Below are 17,998 nucleotides of genomic sequence, written 5' to 3'. Positions count from 1 at the left end.
TTTCTAGTAACAGAAAATCTTGCTAAGTACCACGAAGGCCCTGACAAAAGCTGAACTTGACATATTAAATAAATACTTAGTTTTAGAGTAACAGGTGTTGAAACATTCTTTCAGTGAAGTCCAGATTCTCGAACTGGCGCCAAATTTTTAGGCGCTGGTAGACGCCCAAGCTCTGTAAACAATGCCATTTAAGCAACGTTTTTAGCTGAGTTTCAAAGCGAGTACCAGTGCATTAAAAAATCAATACTAGAATCATGCCTCCATAGGCGCTTTGGGTTACGGAACGCCACTGTGGGCGCGGCTAATGCCAGATGTGGCGTTAGGCGGCTTAAAGCACCTGCGGAGGTGCGATTCATATCACAGGCAGGTGCCAGAAATGCAGGCCGGGCAAACTCTGGCCTACAGTTTCAGTGCCTACCATCGCTGTTGGCATGATTCTGTACCTGGTGCCATCACATGACTGACATGTGATCGGTGGCTGCTTTTAAGGTGGCCACCGACAACGGTGCCAGTTACATAATCCGGGTCTGAGTGAAGATCCAGATAAGGGTCTGATGACTGTAAGAACACTATGGCCCTCTTTTACTAAGGTGCGCTAACCAATTAGCGCGCACTAAACTTTAACGTGTGCATGTTAGTCTATGGACGCTTTAGCATTTAGCATGCACTAATTCTAAGAGAGTTAAATATTTCCTACCACTCTGCTGTATCACACACATAGTAAGTGGCATAGAAAGGGGGGGTGAGCGAGAAAGGTGGTCTACCCCAGGCGCCAGGTTGGTGGGGGCGTTAGCCCCACTCCTCCTCTCTGCCCCCTCCGCCTCTTCCCACTCCTCCCCTCACCACTCGCGTGCCCCTTCCCTTCCCCCCCCACACCTCTAGGTGTTCACTGCCGCGAGCAACAGCTTCAACATGTACCTCGTGACCGCGTCAGTTCTCCCTCTGATGTCACTTCTGGGTGCCACACACAGGAAGTGACATCAGAGGGAGAGACGCTGGGGTCTCGAGGAGCATGTTGAAGTTGTTCCTCGCGGCAGTGAACAACTAGGGGTATGGGGGAGGGAAGGGGGCACACATGCGGTGGGGGAGGGGGGTGATTGGGAAGGAGTGGAGATGAGGGTGGGGGAGGAGCATAGATGAGGGCAGGGGAGGGGTGCCTACACCACGGGTGCCTCTCACCCTCGCTATTCCACTGCACACAACCCTCAATAATATTGCTATTAAGCAGTGCTGGCGAGCCCTCCAGGACTCAGTCAATTCACTTGCCATACCAATGCATCTGTGGCCAAGCAGCAAGAGCACAAAGGGGGTTTTTATTTCCCCCTCCACCACACATACACACCTTTGGCCCCCTTTTATGAAGTTGTATTGAGCTTTTTTATCACCAGCCATGATATGATTGAACTTATTAGCTTCCTCACCTCCCTTGGCCTCCCCCCCCCGCACCATCCCCAACCCATGAAAAGGGGCACACACTAGACCTCACTAGCTTCCTTGATCTTACCGCTCACAAGACGTCAGTTGACGACACTCGCTGGGAACATGTCCCCTGGTCTGACCACTTCTTAGGGTCTTTCTGTCTCCCCATCTTCATGTCGCACCTTGGGACTCCACCCTGCACTTCCAACCCCATTACCTTCCGCAAAAAAATCACAAGCGATCTGTTCTGGTCTAAATTTCTCAATCTATCCTCCTCTGCCCCTAAGCCTGCAGATTCAGGTACTAACTGGCATAACTGGGTCGCTCTCTCCGAATCCACCTACCATTCCCTCGCCCCTCTCTCCACTAAATCCATCTCCTATTCCCGCAAGGCCCCTTGGTACCTCCCATATCACAGAGAACTAAAACAGAAATGTCGAGCTCTGGAGCGCATATGGAAAAAATCAAAATGTCCCATAGACAGACAGTCCTGAAGAGTCAATATCAAGCTGTACAATACAGCGCTAAAAAAAAGCAAGAAAGAACTTCTACGGTGACATAATCTCCAGATCCAACAATCAGAGTAGTACACTATTCAACATCTGGTGCTCCCTAACCTCCAAAAGAGACCCCACCGTGCTCCCCTCCTCTCCCTCAGCCGATGTTCTAGCAAAATTCTTCAATGATAAGGTCTCTACCTTGAGATGCTCCTTCCCTCCTTCAGTCTCCTATAACTCCCTGGTGCCCACCGATTCCATTCCCACCCTAACGGTCTCCAACCCTATCCCAGCTGACAGATCCTGGACTACCTTTGAGCACGTATCTGAATCCCTGGTCCTCAATCTCTGTCCTCTAAATATTCTTCATACTTTGACCTCTAACCCTTTGTTGTAGTTCCTTCCTATTTCATCTACTGTAAACCGCACCGAGCTCTACGAACGTGGAGATGATGTGGTATACAAACCTAAGGATTAGATTAGATTAGATATTAGCTCCGACGCTCATAGGAATTCTTTGAGCGCCAGAGCTTTGAGTGCCAGAGCCACGGCCTGCAATTAAAAAACCCTAACACAGCTTCATAAAAGGGGGTGGATTATTTGTTAATTTGTAAAGTGATGATCTCTTAGAAAGAGGAAGAGATAATGGTTATTCCGGATGGGCAGACTAGATGGGCCATTTGGACTTTATCTGGCATCATGTTTCTATTTCTCTGGGGTTGTTTTTTTTTCAAATGTCCATCTGCTAGCTTTATATTTTGCACAATATTAGGGGACATGAGTCACTGTTTCTGTGTCTGTGGTGTTGCATTGTATGCAGAATCCAGCTTCTTGGTGGCTCAGTTTAACTTTTGTCTACATATTTCTATTTTACCCCCCCCCCCCTTTTTCCAAAACTATAGTGCGGTTTTTTAACGCCAGTCACGGCGGTAACAGCTCTGACACTCATAGGAATTCTAAGGCCCTCTTTTTCTAAGGTGCGCTAACCGATTAGCATGCAAGTTTAGTATTTAGTGCGCGCTAATCGGTTAGCGCACCTTAGGAAAAGAGAGGGTATAAGTGATGAAGCTGTTGTTACCGTGACCGATGCTAAAAACCGCGCTACAGTTTTGTAAAATGGAGGTGGGGGTAGCTGGTGATTACATATTCCATACTGGAGAAGGACAAAGGTGTTTTCCGTGTTCTGTGGATATAAAAGACATGGTTCACTATTATCCTCCATTCTAAGCTCACTCGACTACTGTAACATCATTTATCTAGGAACTTTCAAAAGAATCACTTGAAGACTCCGAATCATTCAAAACTCGGCAATCCGATTGATCTTTAGGTTAAAAAACTGGGAACACCTAACTCCCTTCTACCAAGAACTCCACTGGCTGCCCCTTGAAGCGAGAATAATATTCAAGTTTACCTGTTTCCGTTTCAAATCCATTCTAGGTTCGGCTCCCATGTACTTGGTTCCCCACTTCAACCTAGAATGTCCATCCAGACCCACATGCAGAGTCCATCCATTCTACCACCCAATACTAAAGGCCTGCCGTTACAAAAGATACCTGAACAGAACACTTGCCTTCCAAGCAGGTCAACTGAATGATTGGTTGGGTAACATTATCACGCACTCCTCTTCCTACAGAAGTTTCAGAAAACTTGTAAAAACAAACTTGTTCAACCAATTTGTAACCAAGTCCTCTTAAGCCAGGGGTGTCCAATGTCGGTCCTCGAGGGCCGCAATCCAGTCGGGTTTTCAGGATTTCCCCAATGAATATGCATTGAAAGCAGTGCATGCAAATAGATCTCATGCATATTCATTGGGGAAATCCTGAAAACCCGACTGGACTGCGGCCCTCGAGGACCGACATTGGACACCCCTGTCTTAAGCCCTACCTCTCCATCTCCAACCGAATTGTTCCCCAGATCTCTCTTGCCTCACCTCTGTAGCATGCTCTCCTGCATTTGATGATCTTACATTGTAAATTTCAAGTTTCAAGTTTATTATAAAATTTGATTAATCGCCTATTCCAAATTCTAAGCGATGTACAAATCGATAAAAATTACAGAGTTAGGGGAAACAAACACAACTAACAAAGGGACTAAATCTACTTAGACATAATAATACAAACACAAGGAAAGGCAAGGAAAGAAATACAATCTGATTAATATGAGAAAAAACAATTGAGGTTAAAAACAATAGGAAAGGGAAGGAAAAAACTGTCATAAAGTACCTATATTTGCTGACTGTCCAGCTCTACTTTGTTGTAAACCGCCTCAAACTACCACAGCTTTGGCGGTATATAAGAATAAAATTATTATTATTATTATCATTGACTGTGCAGGCTCAATCTGTACTAGTCTGGCTTGTTTAGTTTTACAGTGGGTGTATTGTTGTTCTACTGCTCACTGCCTTTTCCAAAGTACACTCTTGTGCGACGTGTGGATTGTTACTAAAAATCATGCTTTTCATACAGATGGGGGAGGGGGTGTCAAAAAATGATGGGCCCCGGGTGTCACATATGCTAGGTACGCCACTGCCACAAAACACATTAGTAGAATATATTTATATTTATTTATATTTTTATATAAATATTATATAAATATCATTATATTCCCAGCACATTATATGGTGGATGATAACTGACCATACCAAACAAAAAAATCCAACTGAACTGCAGTGAAATATCGAGTAGAGAAACAAAGACAAAAACTGCCGTGGTGATGTACAAGATACCAAAGGCCTCTTCTACTAAACTCTATAAGCGTCGGGATCAGCGCGGGCCATTCAGCACGGCAACCCGCACTAAAACTGCCAGCGTGGTTTAGTAGAAGAGGGGACAAGTCTTTAATTGAACGATCATAAAAAATAGTCTTTAATAAACAATCATAAAAAATAAATAGTAAATATAAGCATATAACAGTTAGTATCCAAAAGGATTGATGAACCCAGAAGGAGTGTTTCTTCGAAACATGGACCGTGTCAAAAGGGTCCGGGTTCATCAATCCTTTTGGATACAAACTGTTATATGATTATATTTACTATTTATTTTTTATGATTGTTTATTAAAGACTATTTTTTATGATCGTTCAATTAAAGACTTGGGAGGTCCTTTTACAAAGGCGCGGTAGCGATTTAACACGCGGAATACCGCACTTTAAACCGCCTGCCGCGCTAGTACCTAATGCCTCCATTGATGAGGTGTTAGGATTTTAGGCTGCCGCAGGGGTTAGCACATGATGAAATGTCCGACGCGCTAACCCCCGTAGCGCGCCTTGATAAAAGGAGCCCTTGGTATCTTGTACATCACCACTGCAGTTTTTTGCCTTTGATAATTGACCCTGCCATTTAAAACCAATTAAAAACTCATTAACAAAAAAATAGGCTCTGTAATCACATCTAGAGCATGGTGTCCAGATGGTCAGAGTAGGCATGGTTAGGGACGGAGATGATCTCAGACGTCACTAGGCCTAAATTCTCCCAAAAATGTAGGCACCGCTAATGTAGGCCTTTAAAACCCTGGCTTACATTACTGATGCTTAAGTTTTACTTAGGCCCTCTTTTACAAAGGCGCACTAAAGTGTTTTAGCGTGGATTGAGCGTGCGCTAAATCAACGCGTGCGCTAACCACTAATGCGTCTATAGGATAACACGCATGCATTAGCATTTAGCACGTTTAGCGCACGCTAAAAAGCTAAGCGCACTTTTGTAAAAGAGGGGGTTAGGCGCTGCTAGCCACAATTCAGTTAATGGCGCCGAAGCATGGCTGACAAGCGACCGACACCATTTATGAAGATACCAGCCGATTTTGGCGCTGTCAAAAGAATCCGGGCCTAAGGGCAATTTTATAAAGGATGTGCACTCTTTATAGAATTGCACTTAGAGACAGATTCCGTAACTGTCGCCGAAAAAAGATAGACGCATAAAGTTGGCCATCCATTGCATGTCAACCACACTTAAGCACCCATTACAGAATTGTGCTCAGCAGCACCTACCTTAAAATCTAGGCACCTGTAATAAAGGGTTTTAAAGGCCTAGATTATAAGTGCCCAAGTCCTTTAGAGAATCACGCCTAGCAGCGCCTACGTCTTGCTTCACCCCTACACACGCCTACTTTTGTGTTGGGCACTGTTAGGCCATGCGATAGGTAGCTATCTTTTGTAGAATCACACCTAAGAAAATAGGAACCTATCTCCCAATTAATTATTATTTTTATCAATTATCAGCTTGTTAAAGCTCATAATTGAAACCAATTTACTAATTAAGGCCTCCTTTCATCAAGTTGTGCAAGGTTTGATAGAATTCCTATGAGTGTCAGAGCTTTTACCGCAACGGCAAGCGATAAAATACTCTAATGTGACTTGATAAAATGTTTGTGTGGGGAGGGGGGGGGGGGCAATCATTCCTGGTGCCCATTTTTGGCACCATTTATGGAATCCAGCCCTAACTGCTTATCACACATTAGTAAAAGACTTTAAACACTTTATTAATTAGAAACCAAAAAGGGTATTTGTAAAGACACATCTCATAAATGCATCCAAAGATTTTGATCTTTCAATTTCATATTTAAAATACAAATGCCCTGTAATGCAAAATGATCTCACATTACCCCCACTTACAAAACCGCGCAAGAGGTTTTTAGTGCCGGTCGGCGCGCTGAACGTTCTGCGCCTATCCAACAGTCACAGTTCCTTTGAGTGTCAGAGCAACGCAGAGCATTCAGTGTATCGGCCAGCGCTAAAATTCTCTTGCGCAGTTTTGTAAAAAAAAAAAAAAAAAAGGGTGGGTGGGGAATAATTTGAATAGCTCCACCCAAACTGATAAATCACAGCTGAGTATTTTCAGTTTAAAGTGCCATTGAATATTGTTCAAAGCAGGTGCTACAGAATCCCCCAATTTGAGCTCAGCAAAATGTCATCTCTGACCACTTTTTACAATACAAAAAAATAAAGCAGACTCAAAAAGCTGACACTAAAAGGTCAGTTTTATTGAACCACAGCTGAGTCAGCCTGCCAGAATAGCCCGGCTCTCAGCAGCAGAAGCCTGCTTTCTAACACAAATGTCAACATTTTTTTTTTCTTTCTTTTTGTATCTATGAAAAGAAAAAACAAACAAACCATCAAATATACACTCTTAAGTAAAAATTATACGGGGTTTAAAAACTTCCCACAGTGGTTCAAGAAGCATAAGTGCAGAAGACAAACAAAAATATTCTCTTACTGTACATATCTTTTGGTGGACTCTTGTGCACACGATAAATATAATCTGAATAATACCATTCTTTCTAGCAAATCATATTAAACTAAATGCTGCAGTTTTGCAATTGACCACTACGGTGAATTAAAGAGCTCATCTCCATGCGTTAATTCTTTGGGAAGAGTGTGAGTTGGGGGGGGTTCTCACGTCGTCGGTGCTTTTTGCTTCTTTGGGACCCTTATTTACGTTCCTTGTCCCCTAGGGGGCGCAGCCTTATTCTTAATACCCTAGCTTAATGGTGCACTCTCCTGGCCGGTTCTGGATCCCTGCATCTCTCTGCTCTGAGGGGGGGTGGGGGAATGGGTTGGGGAGGACTGTTTTTGGAGGGGATGCCTTGTTCATTTGTGTTCCCTGAGGTCATCAGAGTCTGGACCCTGGGGGAATTTGGTCTGTGTTTTTTCTTATTCATGCCCTTGCATTCCTCTTCATTTTGGGGGAGTGGAGAGATGATGGATGAGACTTGGGGGAAGGGGGGAACAGGGGGATGGGGGGTCAGGGTTTGTGGGTGGTTGTAACTGACACATGTCTTTGTCATGATATATGTCTTTGTTATGCGGATCTTTTGCCCATGTTCATTGTTTTCTATAATTTATTGTTTTCTCCGATTCTGCCGGTTTTTTTCTGTAAATAAAAATTGTTTACAATCTAAAAATTGTAATGAAGATAGCCAATCACGTTTATGATCTTTATGGCTGACTTGGCATGACTATTTACTGTAGTTCAGAAAGTTCAGAGGTCAAATATTCAAGCAGCAAGTGGTCTACAAAACACTCAGGTTCACAAAACGTACACCCTCTTTTACAAAGGTGCGCTAAGCTTTTTAGCGCACGCTAAACGCTAGCATTAGCGGTTAGCGCACGTGTTGATTTAGCATGTGCTAAATCCACGCTAAAACGCTTAGTGCGCCTTTGAAAAAGAGGGCCTCAGTTTTACCCAGAATTTTACTAATTTATGTGGAATAGTCTAACACTTACAAGTGCTGATTTTCTGTTTTTAGATAAATAGAAAATTGCATACATCTGTGGTTTGGGAGCCAAGCAGATTCAAGCACATGGCAGACAGTGTCTTCCAGCTACCAGACAATTGAATTTTACAGGATTCTTGCTCAAATGTAGCTTAAAGGCCCTGCAGTATGTTCATTAATTCATCAGTCAGCCTGCTCTTGCTTTACTGCAAAATACCCTGTGCAACCTATAAGAGCATTTTAAAAAGGTGAATTATAATTTGATTATAACTTTGAATCATATGGCCCCCTCTTTTTACCAACGCATAGCGCGGGTTTTAGCGCCAGCAGCGGTGGTAACTGCTCTGACGCTCACAGAGTTCCTAAGAGCGTCGGAGCATTTACCACCGCTAAAACCCGCGCTATGCGTTCATAAAAGAGGAGGATATTTTGGCAAAATAAATAGAGTTTGATGAACAAATGTACTCTTACATAAAGGATTGTTTCTGGTGCTAGAAATAAAAATATATATATTATGGATACAAAAACTGCAGGAAATAGTGGCCTTAGTGCACCTTTATGCAGCTGTTTCCTGCGCACTAAGCAACCTCGAAGGAGACGGTCCCCTCTGCACACGCAGCAGCAAGAAACAAGAAAAGGAGCAGAGTGTGCCTGGTCTTCAAAACCCTTCTTTATTGGTAGCAATTAAAATACGTGCAAACTCTGAAAATCTCACATAAATATGGTGGATAATAATTTCAAATCATGGACTCAACACGGCCCGTGTTTCGGCGATAGTGCCTGCATCAAGAGTCCTGTAACATACAATAATATAAAAGGCCACATGACATAAATAACACTCACTTTTCATTTAATTTCATTTTACTTTATTCATTTACAGTTAAAATGTGACATCTTCATGTTGTGTTATTTATGTCATGTGGCCTTTTATATTATTGTATGTTACAGGACTCCTGATGCAGGCACTATAGCCGAAACGCGGGCCGTGTTGAGTCCATGATTTGAAATTATTATCCACCATATTTATGTGAGATTTTCAGAGTTTGCACGTATTTTAATTGCTACCAATAAAGAAGGGTTTTGAAGACCAGACACACTCTGCTCCTTTTCTTGTTTCCTGTGTACTAAGGCCATTTCTTCCAGAATATGGACAATTTCCAATTTCCACCATTAATGGCCAAGCGCTAATGTTGCCATTAGCACATGACTATTAAAAAAGATTAGGGTGTGAGCCTAACCACCACCTATTTTGTAGATAAGGACTCACTAATCAGCTAATGTGCTAACTGACTGGCTTAGAAACATCCACACTCTATCCTCAGACAAACCCCATTCATGAAAAAAAATACCCGCCCCTTTTACTAAGACACAGTAGATGTTTCTACTTGACCTAGAGCGCTAAATGCGCCAACGCTGCTCTGATGCTTATAGAATTCTTATGGGTGTCAGAGCAGCGTCAGAGCATTTAGCGCTCTGGGCTATGGTAGAAACCTCAACCACGGCTTAGTAAAAGAGGGCCTAAGGCCCTCTTTTACAAAGGCGCGCTAAGTGTTTTAGCGCGGATTTAGCGTGCACTAAATCAACGCTTGCGCTAACCGCTAACGCGTCCATAGGATAACATGCACGTGTTAGCGTTTAGCGCATGTTTAGCGCGTGCTAAAAAGCTTAGCGCACCTTTGTAAAAGAGGGGGGTAGGTGTGTAATGTGCACACACCAACCTCCTCGCTTACTAAGGTGCGCTAACCGATTAGCGCGCACTAAACGTTAACACATCCATAGACTAACATGTACACATTAGTGTTTAGCAGGTGTTAGCGTTTAGTGCACGCTAAATTTATTAGCGTGCGCTAATCAGTTAGCTCACCTTAGTAAAAGAGGGCCCAAGTGTAAAATTACTGTGTGATACGGCAGCTCTTCAAGCTATGGTAAGCATGCACTAGTGTTTAATGCAGCTTAGTTAAAGGACTCCAGAGTGTGTCGAGAGGCAAAGAGTTTAAAAAAAGAGTTTAAGATGTTCGTGGTACATTGTTAGAAGGTACTGACATTGTTTTTTTTCCTTTTTGTAAGGAAAGATAATCCCTCAAGCCCATTATCAAAAATCTTGTTCCCATTTGGTGTCTATGGAGCATATCACTGGAAAAGAGGGCCCCCCCGCTGACTGACCCCCCCTCTTTTACTAAGGTGTGCTACCGATTAAGCGCGCGCTAATCGAATTAGCTAAATGCTAATTGCTAAATGCTAACGCATCCATAGACTAACATGCACGCATGAGGGTTTAGCGCACGCTAAATTGATTAGCACGTGCTAATCGGTTAGCACACCTTAGTAAAAGAGGGCCTGAGTCTACTCTTGCGATAAAGCAATTAAGGAGAAGTCAAGTAAATGAATGCGCCAGAAATGTTTCTCACCTCTGACTCACTTGATTGACCTCCTAGAAAATTTGAAATACAGTGGTACCTCGGTTTACGAGTGCACCGGTTTGCGCGTGTTTTGCAAGACGAGCAAAACATTTGCAAAATCGGCGCCTCGGAAACCGAGCGCGCTTCGATTTGCGAGCGCCCCCCCCCCCCCCCGCGAACCGGAAGATCTTCAGGCACAGGCACCACACACAGGACATGCTGGTGCCGGTGCTGCTGCGGAGGCTACAGCAAAGTAAGAAGAGGGTTCGGGTGGGTTGGGGGGACCTTAGGTCGCAGCGGGGGGGTGCCGGTTCGTGGGGGGGGCCTTCGGGGGGGAGCAATGCCGGTTCTCGTGGGGGGGGGGGTGCAGTGCTGCTGGCCTCGGGGGGTAAAGGGGGAGAACCTATCAAAGCGAGTTTCCATTATTTCCTATGGGGAAACTCGCTTTGATAAACGAGCATTTTGGATTACGAGCATGCTCCTGGAACGGATTATGCTCGTAATCCAAGTTACCACTGTATCTTAATTCAATTTATTTTTTTTAAAAGCTATCAGATTTTGAACTTGGTGGGTGAATTCTTTTTTTTTTTTTTTGGCGGAAGATGTGCCCAGGGGTGAAAAATATTAGTTTTTGCACTAGAAATGATGAGATGATTAAGGGGCTCCTTTTATCAAGGTGCGGTAGGGGTTTAATGCATGGAATACCGCGCGTTAAACCGCCTGCTGTGCTAGTCGCTAACACCTCCATTGACGAGGCGTTAGTGTTTTGGCTTGCCACAGGGGTTAGTGCGTGAAGAAATGTCCGACGCGTTAACCCCCGTAACGCGCCTTGATAAAAGGAGCCCTAAATGTAGAGCAATGATGGAAACACACATAACATTGGGGTCCTTTTACTAAGGGCTCCTTTTATCAAGGCACGCTAAGGGGGTTAGCGCGTCGGACATTTCATCACGAGCTAACCCCCGTGGCAGCCTAAAATCCTAACGCCTCGTCAATGGAGGTGTTAGGTACTAGCACGGCAGGTGGTTTAACGCGCGGTATTCCGCGCATTAAACCGCTACCGTGCCTTTGTAAAAGGACCCCTAAGGCGCGCTAGCCGATGTAGTGCGCGCTAAACACTAACGCATCCATAGAATATAATGGGTGCGTTGGCATTTAGCGTACACTAATTATTAGCGTGTGCTAAATCAGCTAGCATGCCTTAGGGAAAAAAGGGGGAATGTGCTTCACAGTTTTCCTGGTGCTACATGTCCCACTAGATCAGAGGTAGAGAACTCCGGTCCTCGAGAGCCATATTCCAGTCAGGTTTTCAGAATTTCCCCATTGAATCTGCATGAGATCTATTTGCATGCACTGCTTTCAATGCATATTCATTGGGGAAATCCTGAAAACCTGACTGGAATACGGCTCTTGAGGACTGGAGTTCCCTACCCCTGGTTTAGTAAAAGAGGGAGGGGGAAGTGTGTTGGCTTCTAGAGCAGAGGTAGAGAACTCCGGTCCTCGAGAGCCATATTCCAGTTGGGTTTTCAGGATTTCCCCAATGAATCTGCATGAGATCTATTTGCATGCACTGCTTTCAATGCATATTCATTGGGGAAATCCTGAAACCCCGACTGGAATACAGCTCTCGAGAATGGGAGTTCCCTACTCCTGCACTAGATTATATGACAGTGGGCCCATTTTAAAAGAGAATATAAAAGTGTTGTATTTTCTGGAAAATATCTGGTTTTCCTTTTCAGTTCCATTCTTTATCACAAAGCTGGATGCTTTACAATGAAAATTAATTAATTTCACAGTACCATTCTCATTTCTGACTGCATCATAATCTGAAAATCAAAACACAACTTAATGAAACATAGCTGGATAGGCTTTTACTTCGTGGCAAGCTATCTACTTTACGAAATATATTTAAAAGTTTTTTTTTTTTCTTTATTAATGCTCACCACTAATCAATGGATTCAGTAAAGATTTAAGACTCATGGGAGAGAAAACACCATAGCTAATTGGCAGGCATTGGTTTTACTGAATAACTGAATCCTTGTGTTTTGTTATGATTTCATTACAAAATGATTTAACTGAATTGTTTAACATTTGCACCCCCTCCCCCCCCAATACGATGGGGCGCTGAAAAGTTCTCAGCCTAACCATGAAGAGAATGGCGTGGATATGGTTCAATCAAGGATTTATTTATTTAAAATATTTCAATACCGTTTAAAACTAAACGGTTTACTTGAATTACATACATAAATTATAAAAGAACATAAGAAAACAAACAAACAATCCTAAAAAAAAATCTGTAAAAATAGGAAGTGGGTTGGATGGGCTGAGAACTAAGACAGGTGTAAGCATAATTAGGGAGAAATTCATCAAGGGTGCTAACAATTAGCATGTTACACATTTAGGGCTCCTTTTATCAAGCCGCGCTAGCGGGATTAATGCGCATGACGTTTCATCATGCGTTAACTCCCACTCTGGCCTAAAAACTAACGCCTGCTCGAGGGAGGCGTTAGTGGCTAGCGCGGGGGCAGTTTAGCGCGTGGTATTACGCGCATTAAACCACTAGCGCGGCTTGATAAAAGGAGCCCTTAGATGCCCGTAGGAACACATGGCCAGATTCTCTATGTGCCCTCCCCTTAGAAAAGCGACACCGATTGCGTGTTAATCACACGATGGCGCCATTTAGAGAATCACAGCCATGTTGGAAGTAGGTACCGGGAATGCAGGCCAGGGTTTTACAGGCCTACGTTTCTGGCACCTACTTTTGATGAGAATCGTGTCCATGGAGGCACCTACCAGCGCCTACATCTACTTCTGGCATAAACCATGCCTACTTTAGACGTAGGCACTGGTAGCCATCTCTGTGGATGGGAGGGGGACACCTTCGTTTGTAGGCGCTTGCAAGAGCCTACATTTTTTAAATTTGATTTTAACTGGTGTTAAACGATGCGGTTAATTACCGCACCATTTATCGACGCGGTCAATTGCAGTTTATCCATGCGTTTATCACAAGTTAGGCAACGGCAGGGCTCCTACTGCCACCTAACTTACTGTGTACTGTAGAGCATATGCTAAATCAGCGCCTCTTGATGAATTCCCCACTTACCCCCTCTTTTACTAAGGTGCGCTAACCGATTAGCGCACGCTAATCAAATTAGCACACGCTAAACCGTCCATAGACTAGCATGCACACTTTAGCGTTTAGCGTGCACTAAATCGATTAGCGCGCACTAATCGGTTAGTGCACCTTAAAGAGGGTCTTAATTTTATAAACATCAAATGATACATTGATCCCTGATTTCCAATATTGAGATATAGGAAACTCAACTTTAAGGTGATTAATTGAGAAAAAAAACAACTACTGAAATCAACCCGCATCTCCCTGTAATTAAATGCACGTAAAACCTATAGGAGATGGATTTGCAATAGAATTTCTCGCACAAAATTAAATTGTGTAAATTAACCCCCCCCCTCCCTTTTACAAAACCATAGCGCAGTGTTTTGTGCCAGCCGCAGCAGGAACAGCTCCAACGCTCATACGAGCATCGGAGATGTTACCACTATGGCCGGCGCTAAAATACGCACTATGGGCTCCTTTTACGAAGCCACACTAGCGGGTTTAACGCGCATGACTTTTCATCACGCGCTAACCCCCGCGCTGGCCGAAAACTACCGCCTGCTTAAGATGAGGCAGTAGCGGCTAGCGCGGCCAGCGGTTTAGCACGTGCCATTACACGCGTTAAAATGCTAGCGCGCCTTCATAAAAGGAGCCCTATGGTTTTATAAAAGGGGGGAAATTTAATTTAATTTTGACATTTAAAATCCACGTTGCCATCGAGTTCTTGGCAGAGAATAAACAGTCTAAAAAGAATACTGTACTATCAAATAAAATGATTGGGACTTTTACCCTAATCCAAATGCAATCAATTCAATATATAGTATAACAATATAAAAGTCAAACAAAATTCACTAACATCCTCTCCTAGGCTGACAACAGGTCTCAAGGCTCCTTTTGTAAAGTGGAGCTGCTGATTATCGTGGGCTGAATGCGAAGAATCCCACGGGAACTGAATGGGCGTCTTTGCACTCTGCATGCCGATAATCGGCAGCGCAGCTTTATAAAAGGAGCCCCAGACACTTGAACCAAAAGCACAGAAAGCAAAACTTACTGCACCCGAAACCTATACTCTGCTAAAAGAAGCTGACTGCGATTTCAAAATCTCCAGCGATGCGTTAACCATTGGGCTGCTATACAAATAAATCATTCCTGACACACAACGTGAACACCGTGCATCTTCTGAGGCCTGTTAAATGATTACGGCAAATAAAAATGCAAACGCAACCTTTTTCCGGCTTCATGCATAAAACAGAGATGTTAAAAAAAAAAAATCTTTGAACCAGCTGTGACATATATATTTGCTTTTCGGCTTTGGCATAAAACAACTACTTGAAATGAAAGAAATAGGAGCTTAGCATAAAAAATGCTGCATCATGACATATATAGCAAGGACACCTTTTTAATTATCCCTACATTGAATAATTGTTCCAGTTGGGGTGTTTTGTGAAACCTAGTAAATCACACACCTAACTCGCATTTGCACCACTATATGGCAATACGTCCACTGAATGTATGCATTATGCAATGATAAGAGACATTTACATCCCCACAATTCTAAGAGCAGAACAGCCTGGGCAGCTCTAGTGACATCATCAGATCAATTGCATCATCACTCCTGTCCTATGAATTATTCTACCCATCGCGGCTTCAGTGCACCGTTTCATACAATTACTGGACCAAGCGCTTATCTTCACAGCTAGCAGATAAAAAAAAAAAGCAGGTTGCATAATAACAGGTACAAATAAGAAAGTCTATGTTGACTGGTGACGGTCCACAGAAACTTTTTGGTTGTCACATCCTAGAAGAAGAAACTGGAAAGAACACTTTCGATGGGATCAAGTGGGATTATCACCTTGACATGACCAAGTGAACGTCACATTCAGTTAGCGCACAATGAAAACAGTTTTGCTAAGGTCTTTTTTTTTTTTTTTCCCCCCCAGACCACCTACAAAGAGAAGGTCAACTGTATTTTATGTTTTCAGCTCAATTTGACTGTCATTAATTGAGAACTCCTCACAAGTTGCACGGTTACTTACAGGCATTTGTCACAGCAAAGCTGTTGGCTGTTTCAATGTTGTCCACATGCGGAACCAAATTAAAAGGAGCTTCAGATGCATTGGGGCTGGTATTATGAAGAAAGATTGCTAACCGGAAAGCGGTATATTCCTGATCTGTATTTCTGATGAAGAGACCACCTACACAAACAAACAAACAAACAAAAAAAATCAGCAGGAAAAAAGGTGTTCACTCATTTCATTCTATACAAATTTCAGATAATGGATCTCAAATCAAAGTAACACTGGCCCCTGCCCAATACATGGAGGTACGTGCTTTACTGTTTGAAGCTTTAATTTCCCCCCTTGCTAGTGTGTTTTATGATCACAGTGACCTTTAGAAAAATTTGATTGCACCTATTAAATTCACTAGTCAGGATCAGATGCAGAAGCTGCCTTGGACAGAGCCTGCTCTATTTAAATGGTGGGGGGGGGGGGGGGGGAGGGGGAAGAATGCAAAGAAGATTTAACGAACTTTCTGAGCCCCAGCCCCGAACAACTGCAGCAGCCCCTCAGTACACATGGAAGGCAGAGTTAGCTCACTCATTAGCTATCTTTTTATTTTTTTTTTTTTTTTTTTTTGGGGGGGGGGGAATCCTGCATGATGAATGAAGCAGTACCGTACTGAGCTGGAAGGAATTCAATAGCAGCATCCCACACAGGAGAGACAGAGCACAGCAAACAACAATAATAATTATCATCATCATATCTGTATCTAAGCTCTAGCCAGCAAAACCCTAACCCCCCCCCCCCCCTCAGAAAAAAAAAATGCCTGCAAAAGGGTTTCAGCAAAGCAGGAACATGCACATAGCAACTTTCAGGACTAGATCTGCTTGGTACTAGAAGGAAGGTGGGAGGGGGGGGGGTGGAGGGGGGAAGAGCTGCTTTGCATCCCACACCTTGTTCTCTGTAGTAGCATCTTTTTCCGCAGCGGCCAGAGGCAAAAGCAGAATTAGTCGAACTTGACATCAGTCCACAAAACAGAAAAGGGGGGGAAAACCCCGCTTAAAACTGCGGCAACCAGAGAAGGCTAGTGCAGTTCTGTCAACTTATTCTGACACAGCCCCATGCACCTCCAGTTTCTGGCTGGCAGCTGACTTTAAAATCACGCCAGTCCACAAGGGCTTATTTTTACAATCGTTTGCAATTTATTTTTTTTATTTTATTCCACCCCCTCCCCCCCCCCCCGGTTCATTCTGCGCTTCAGACACACACACACACACAAGCTTACCTATTTGTACACTGCTAGGAAAAGCTCCCATTGCTAGTCCCCATAAGCCAGAAAATACCAAGACCATCTGCCTGCAAAAAATCCTCATCTTCTTTTTCTTTTTTTCCCACGTTCTCCTTTTTTTCTTAGACGCTGACGAGAGGCATCCAGATCCAGAACCACAACCACGGCACTACAGCAAAGAAAGGGAGATCTGGATTTCTAGCAATCCGTCCTGAGCATGGTTGGTTGTTTTTTTGTGTGTTTTTTTTTTCCCGCAGTCTCCCTAGCCCTGGGAGAGGTTTCTGTCCGGCTGGAAATTTTTGCACATGTAAAGATGGTGGAGGTGGCAGTCGTGGGAGCGTCTAGTGGCTGCACCGAGAGATGAGACATGCGCTATCTCTCTCTCTCTCCTATAAACACGAGCAGACACATACGCGCTCTCTCTCTTACACACACACAAACGCGCGCGCGCTGTCTCTCCGGGTTTTTTTTTCCACAGCACTTGCTCAAAGAGATTGATCCCGGCTTAAGGAAATACAAATTCCTAGGTTTAGGCTGAGCAGCCGGGCTTAGCCCCTGCTAGAGTCAATGAAGATCTCTGTCACCAGCTCTTTGATTTTTTTTTTTTTACTATCAGCAGCACAGCTGCAGCACAAAAACGTGGAGAAAGTCACTGCAGCAAAAAAAAAAAAAAAAGAAAAAACCCTCCCCCCCCCCCCCCCCCCCCCCCCCCCCCCCCCCACCCCGCTAAAGCGATTCGATTGAGCCTAAGAGAGGGAGCGCGGGTCAGTCAAGGTCAAGCGCCTCAAACTCTCCAAATCGAACCTCCTGTCTCTCTAGACCAGCTCACTTCATCGACCCCTCCCCCTCCCCCATCGGGGGCTGCTCGTCCAGCCCTGCAGCAGCTAATTGAGGAAGAGGCTCCACTACATCCTAACAGGTTGGGAGAAGGCAGATATAGTGCACAATCTCTTCCCCCCCCCACCCCCCCTCCGGAGAAGAGAAGTTGCAGAGGGTTCGGATAGGATTGCTGTTCCAGACGCATTGGGACTGGTAGGATGAAGAAAGAATGCTAACCAGAAAGCATTATTA

The 17,998-nt window shown here is 43.9% G+C and overlaps 1 protein-coding gene across 5 annotated transcripts in view; it reads right to left on the bottom strand.

The window, feature by feature from the left end:
• Window positions 1–17,395, bottom strand: part of GRIA4 (glutamate ionotropic receptor AMPA type subunit 4) — a 402,801-nt gene extending 385,406 nt beyond the window's left edge. For all 5 annotated transcript variants that reach the window (XM_033949867.1, XM_033949862.1, XM_033949863.1 and 2 more), the window contains exons 1-2: window positions 16,925–17,395; window positions 15,676–15,834 (exon numbers count right to left, since the gene is read on the bottom strand). In XM_033949867.1, the coding sequence (XP_033805758.1) occupies window positions 15,676–15,834; window positions 16,925–17,012 (247 nt within the window). In that variant the 5' untranslated portion in view covers window positions 17,013–17,395. The remainder of the gene's footprint in view (window positions 1–15,675; window positions 15,835–16,924) is intronic.
• Between the last annotated feature and the right edge of the window lie 603 nt (window positions 17,396–17,998).

Source organism: Geotrypetes seraphini, chromosome 6, assembly GCF_902459505.1.
Source record: "Geotrypetes seraphini chromosome 6, aGeoSer1.1, whole genome shotgun sequence".
NCBI classification, from domain to species: domain Eukaryota; kingdom Metazoa; phylum Chordata; class Amphibia; order Gymnophiona; family Dermophiidae; genus Geotrypetes; species Geotrypetes seraphini.
Note: the sequence above shows the minus strand (reverse complement) of the source record. Positions and strands in the feature narration are given on the sequence as shown.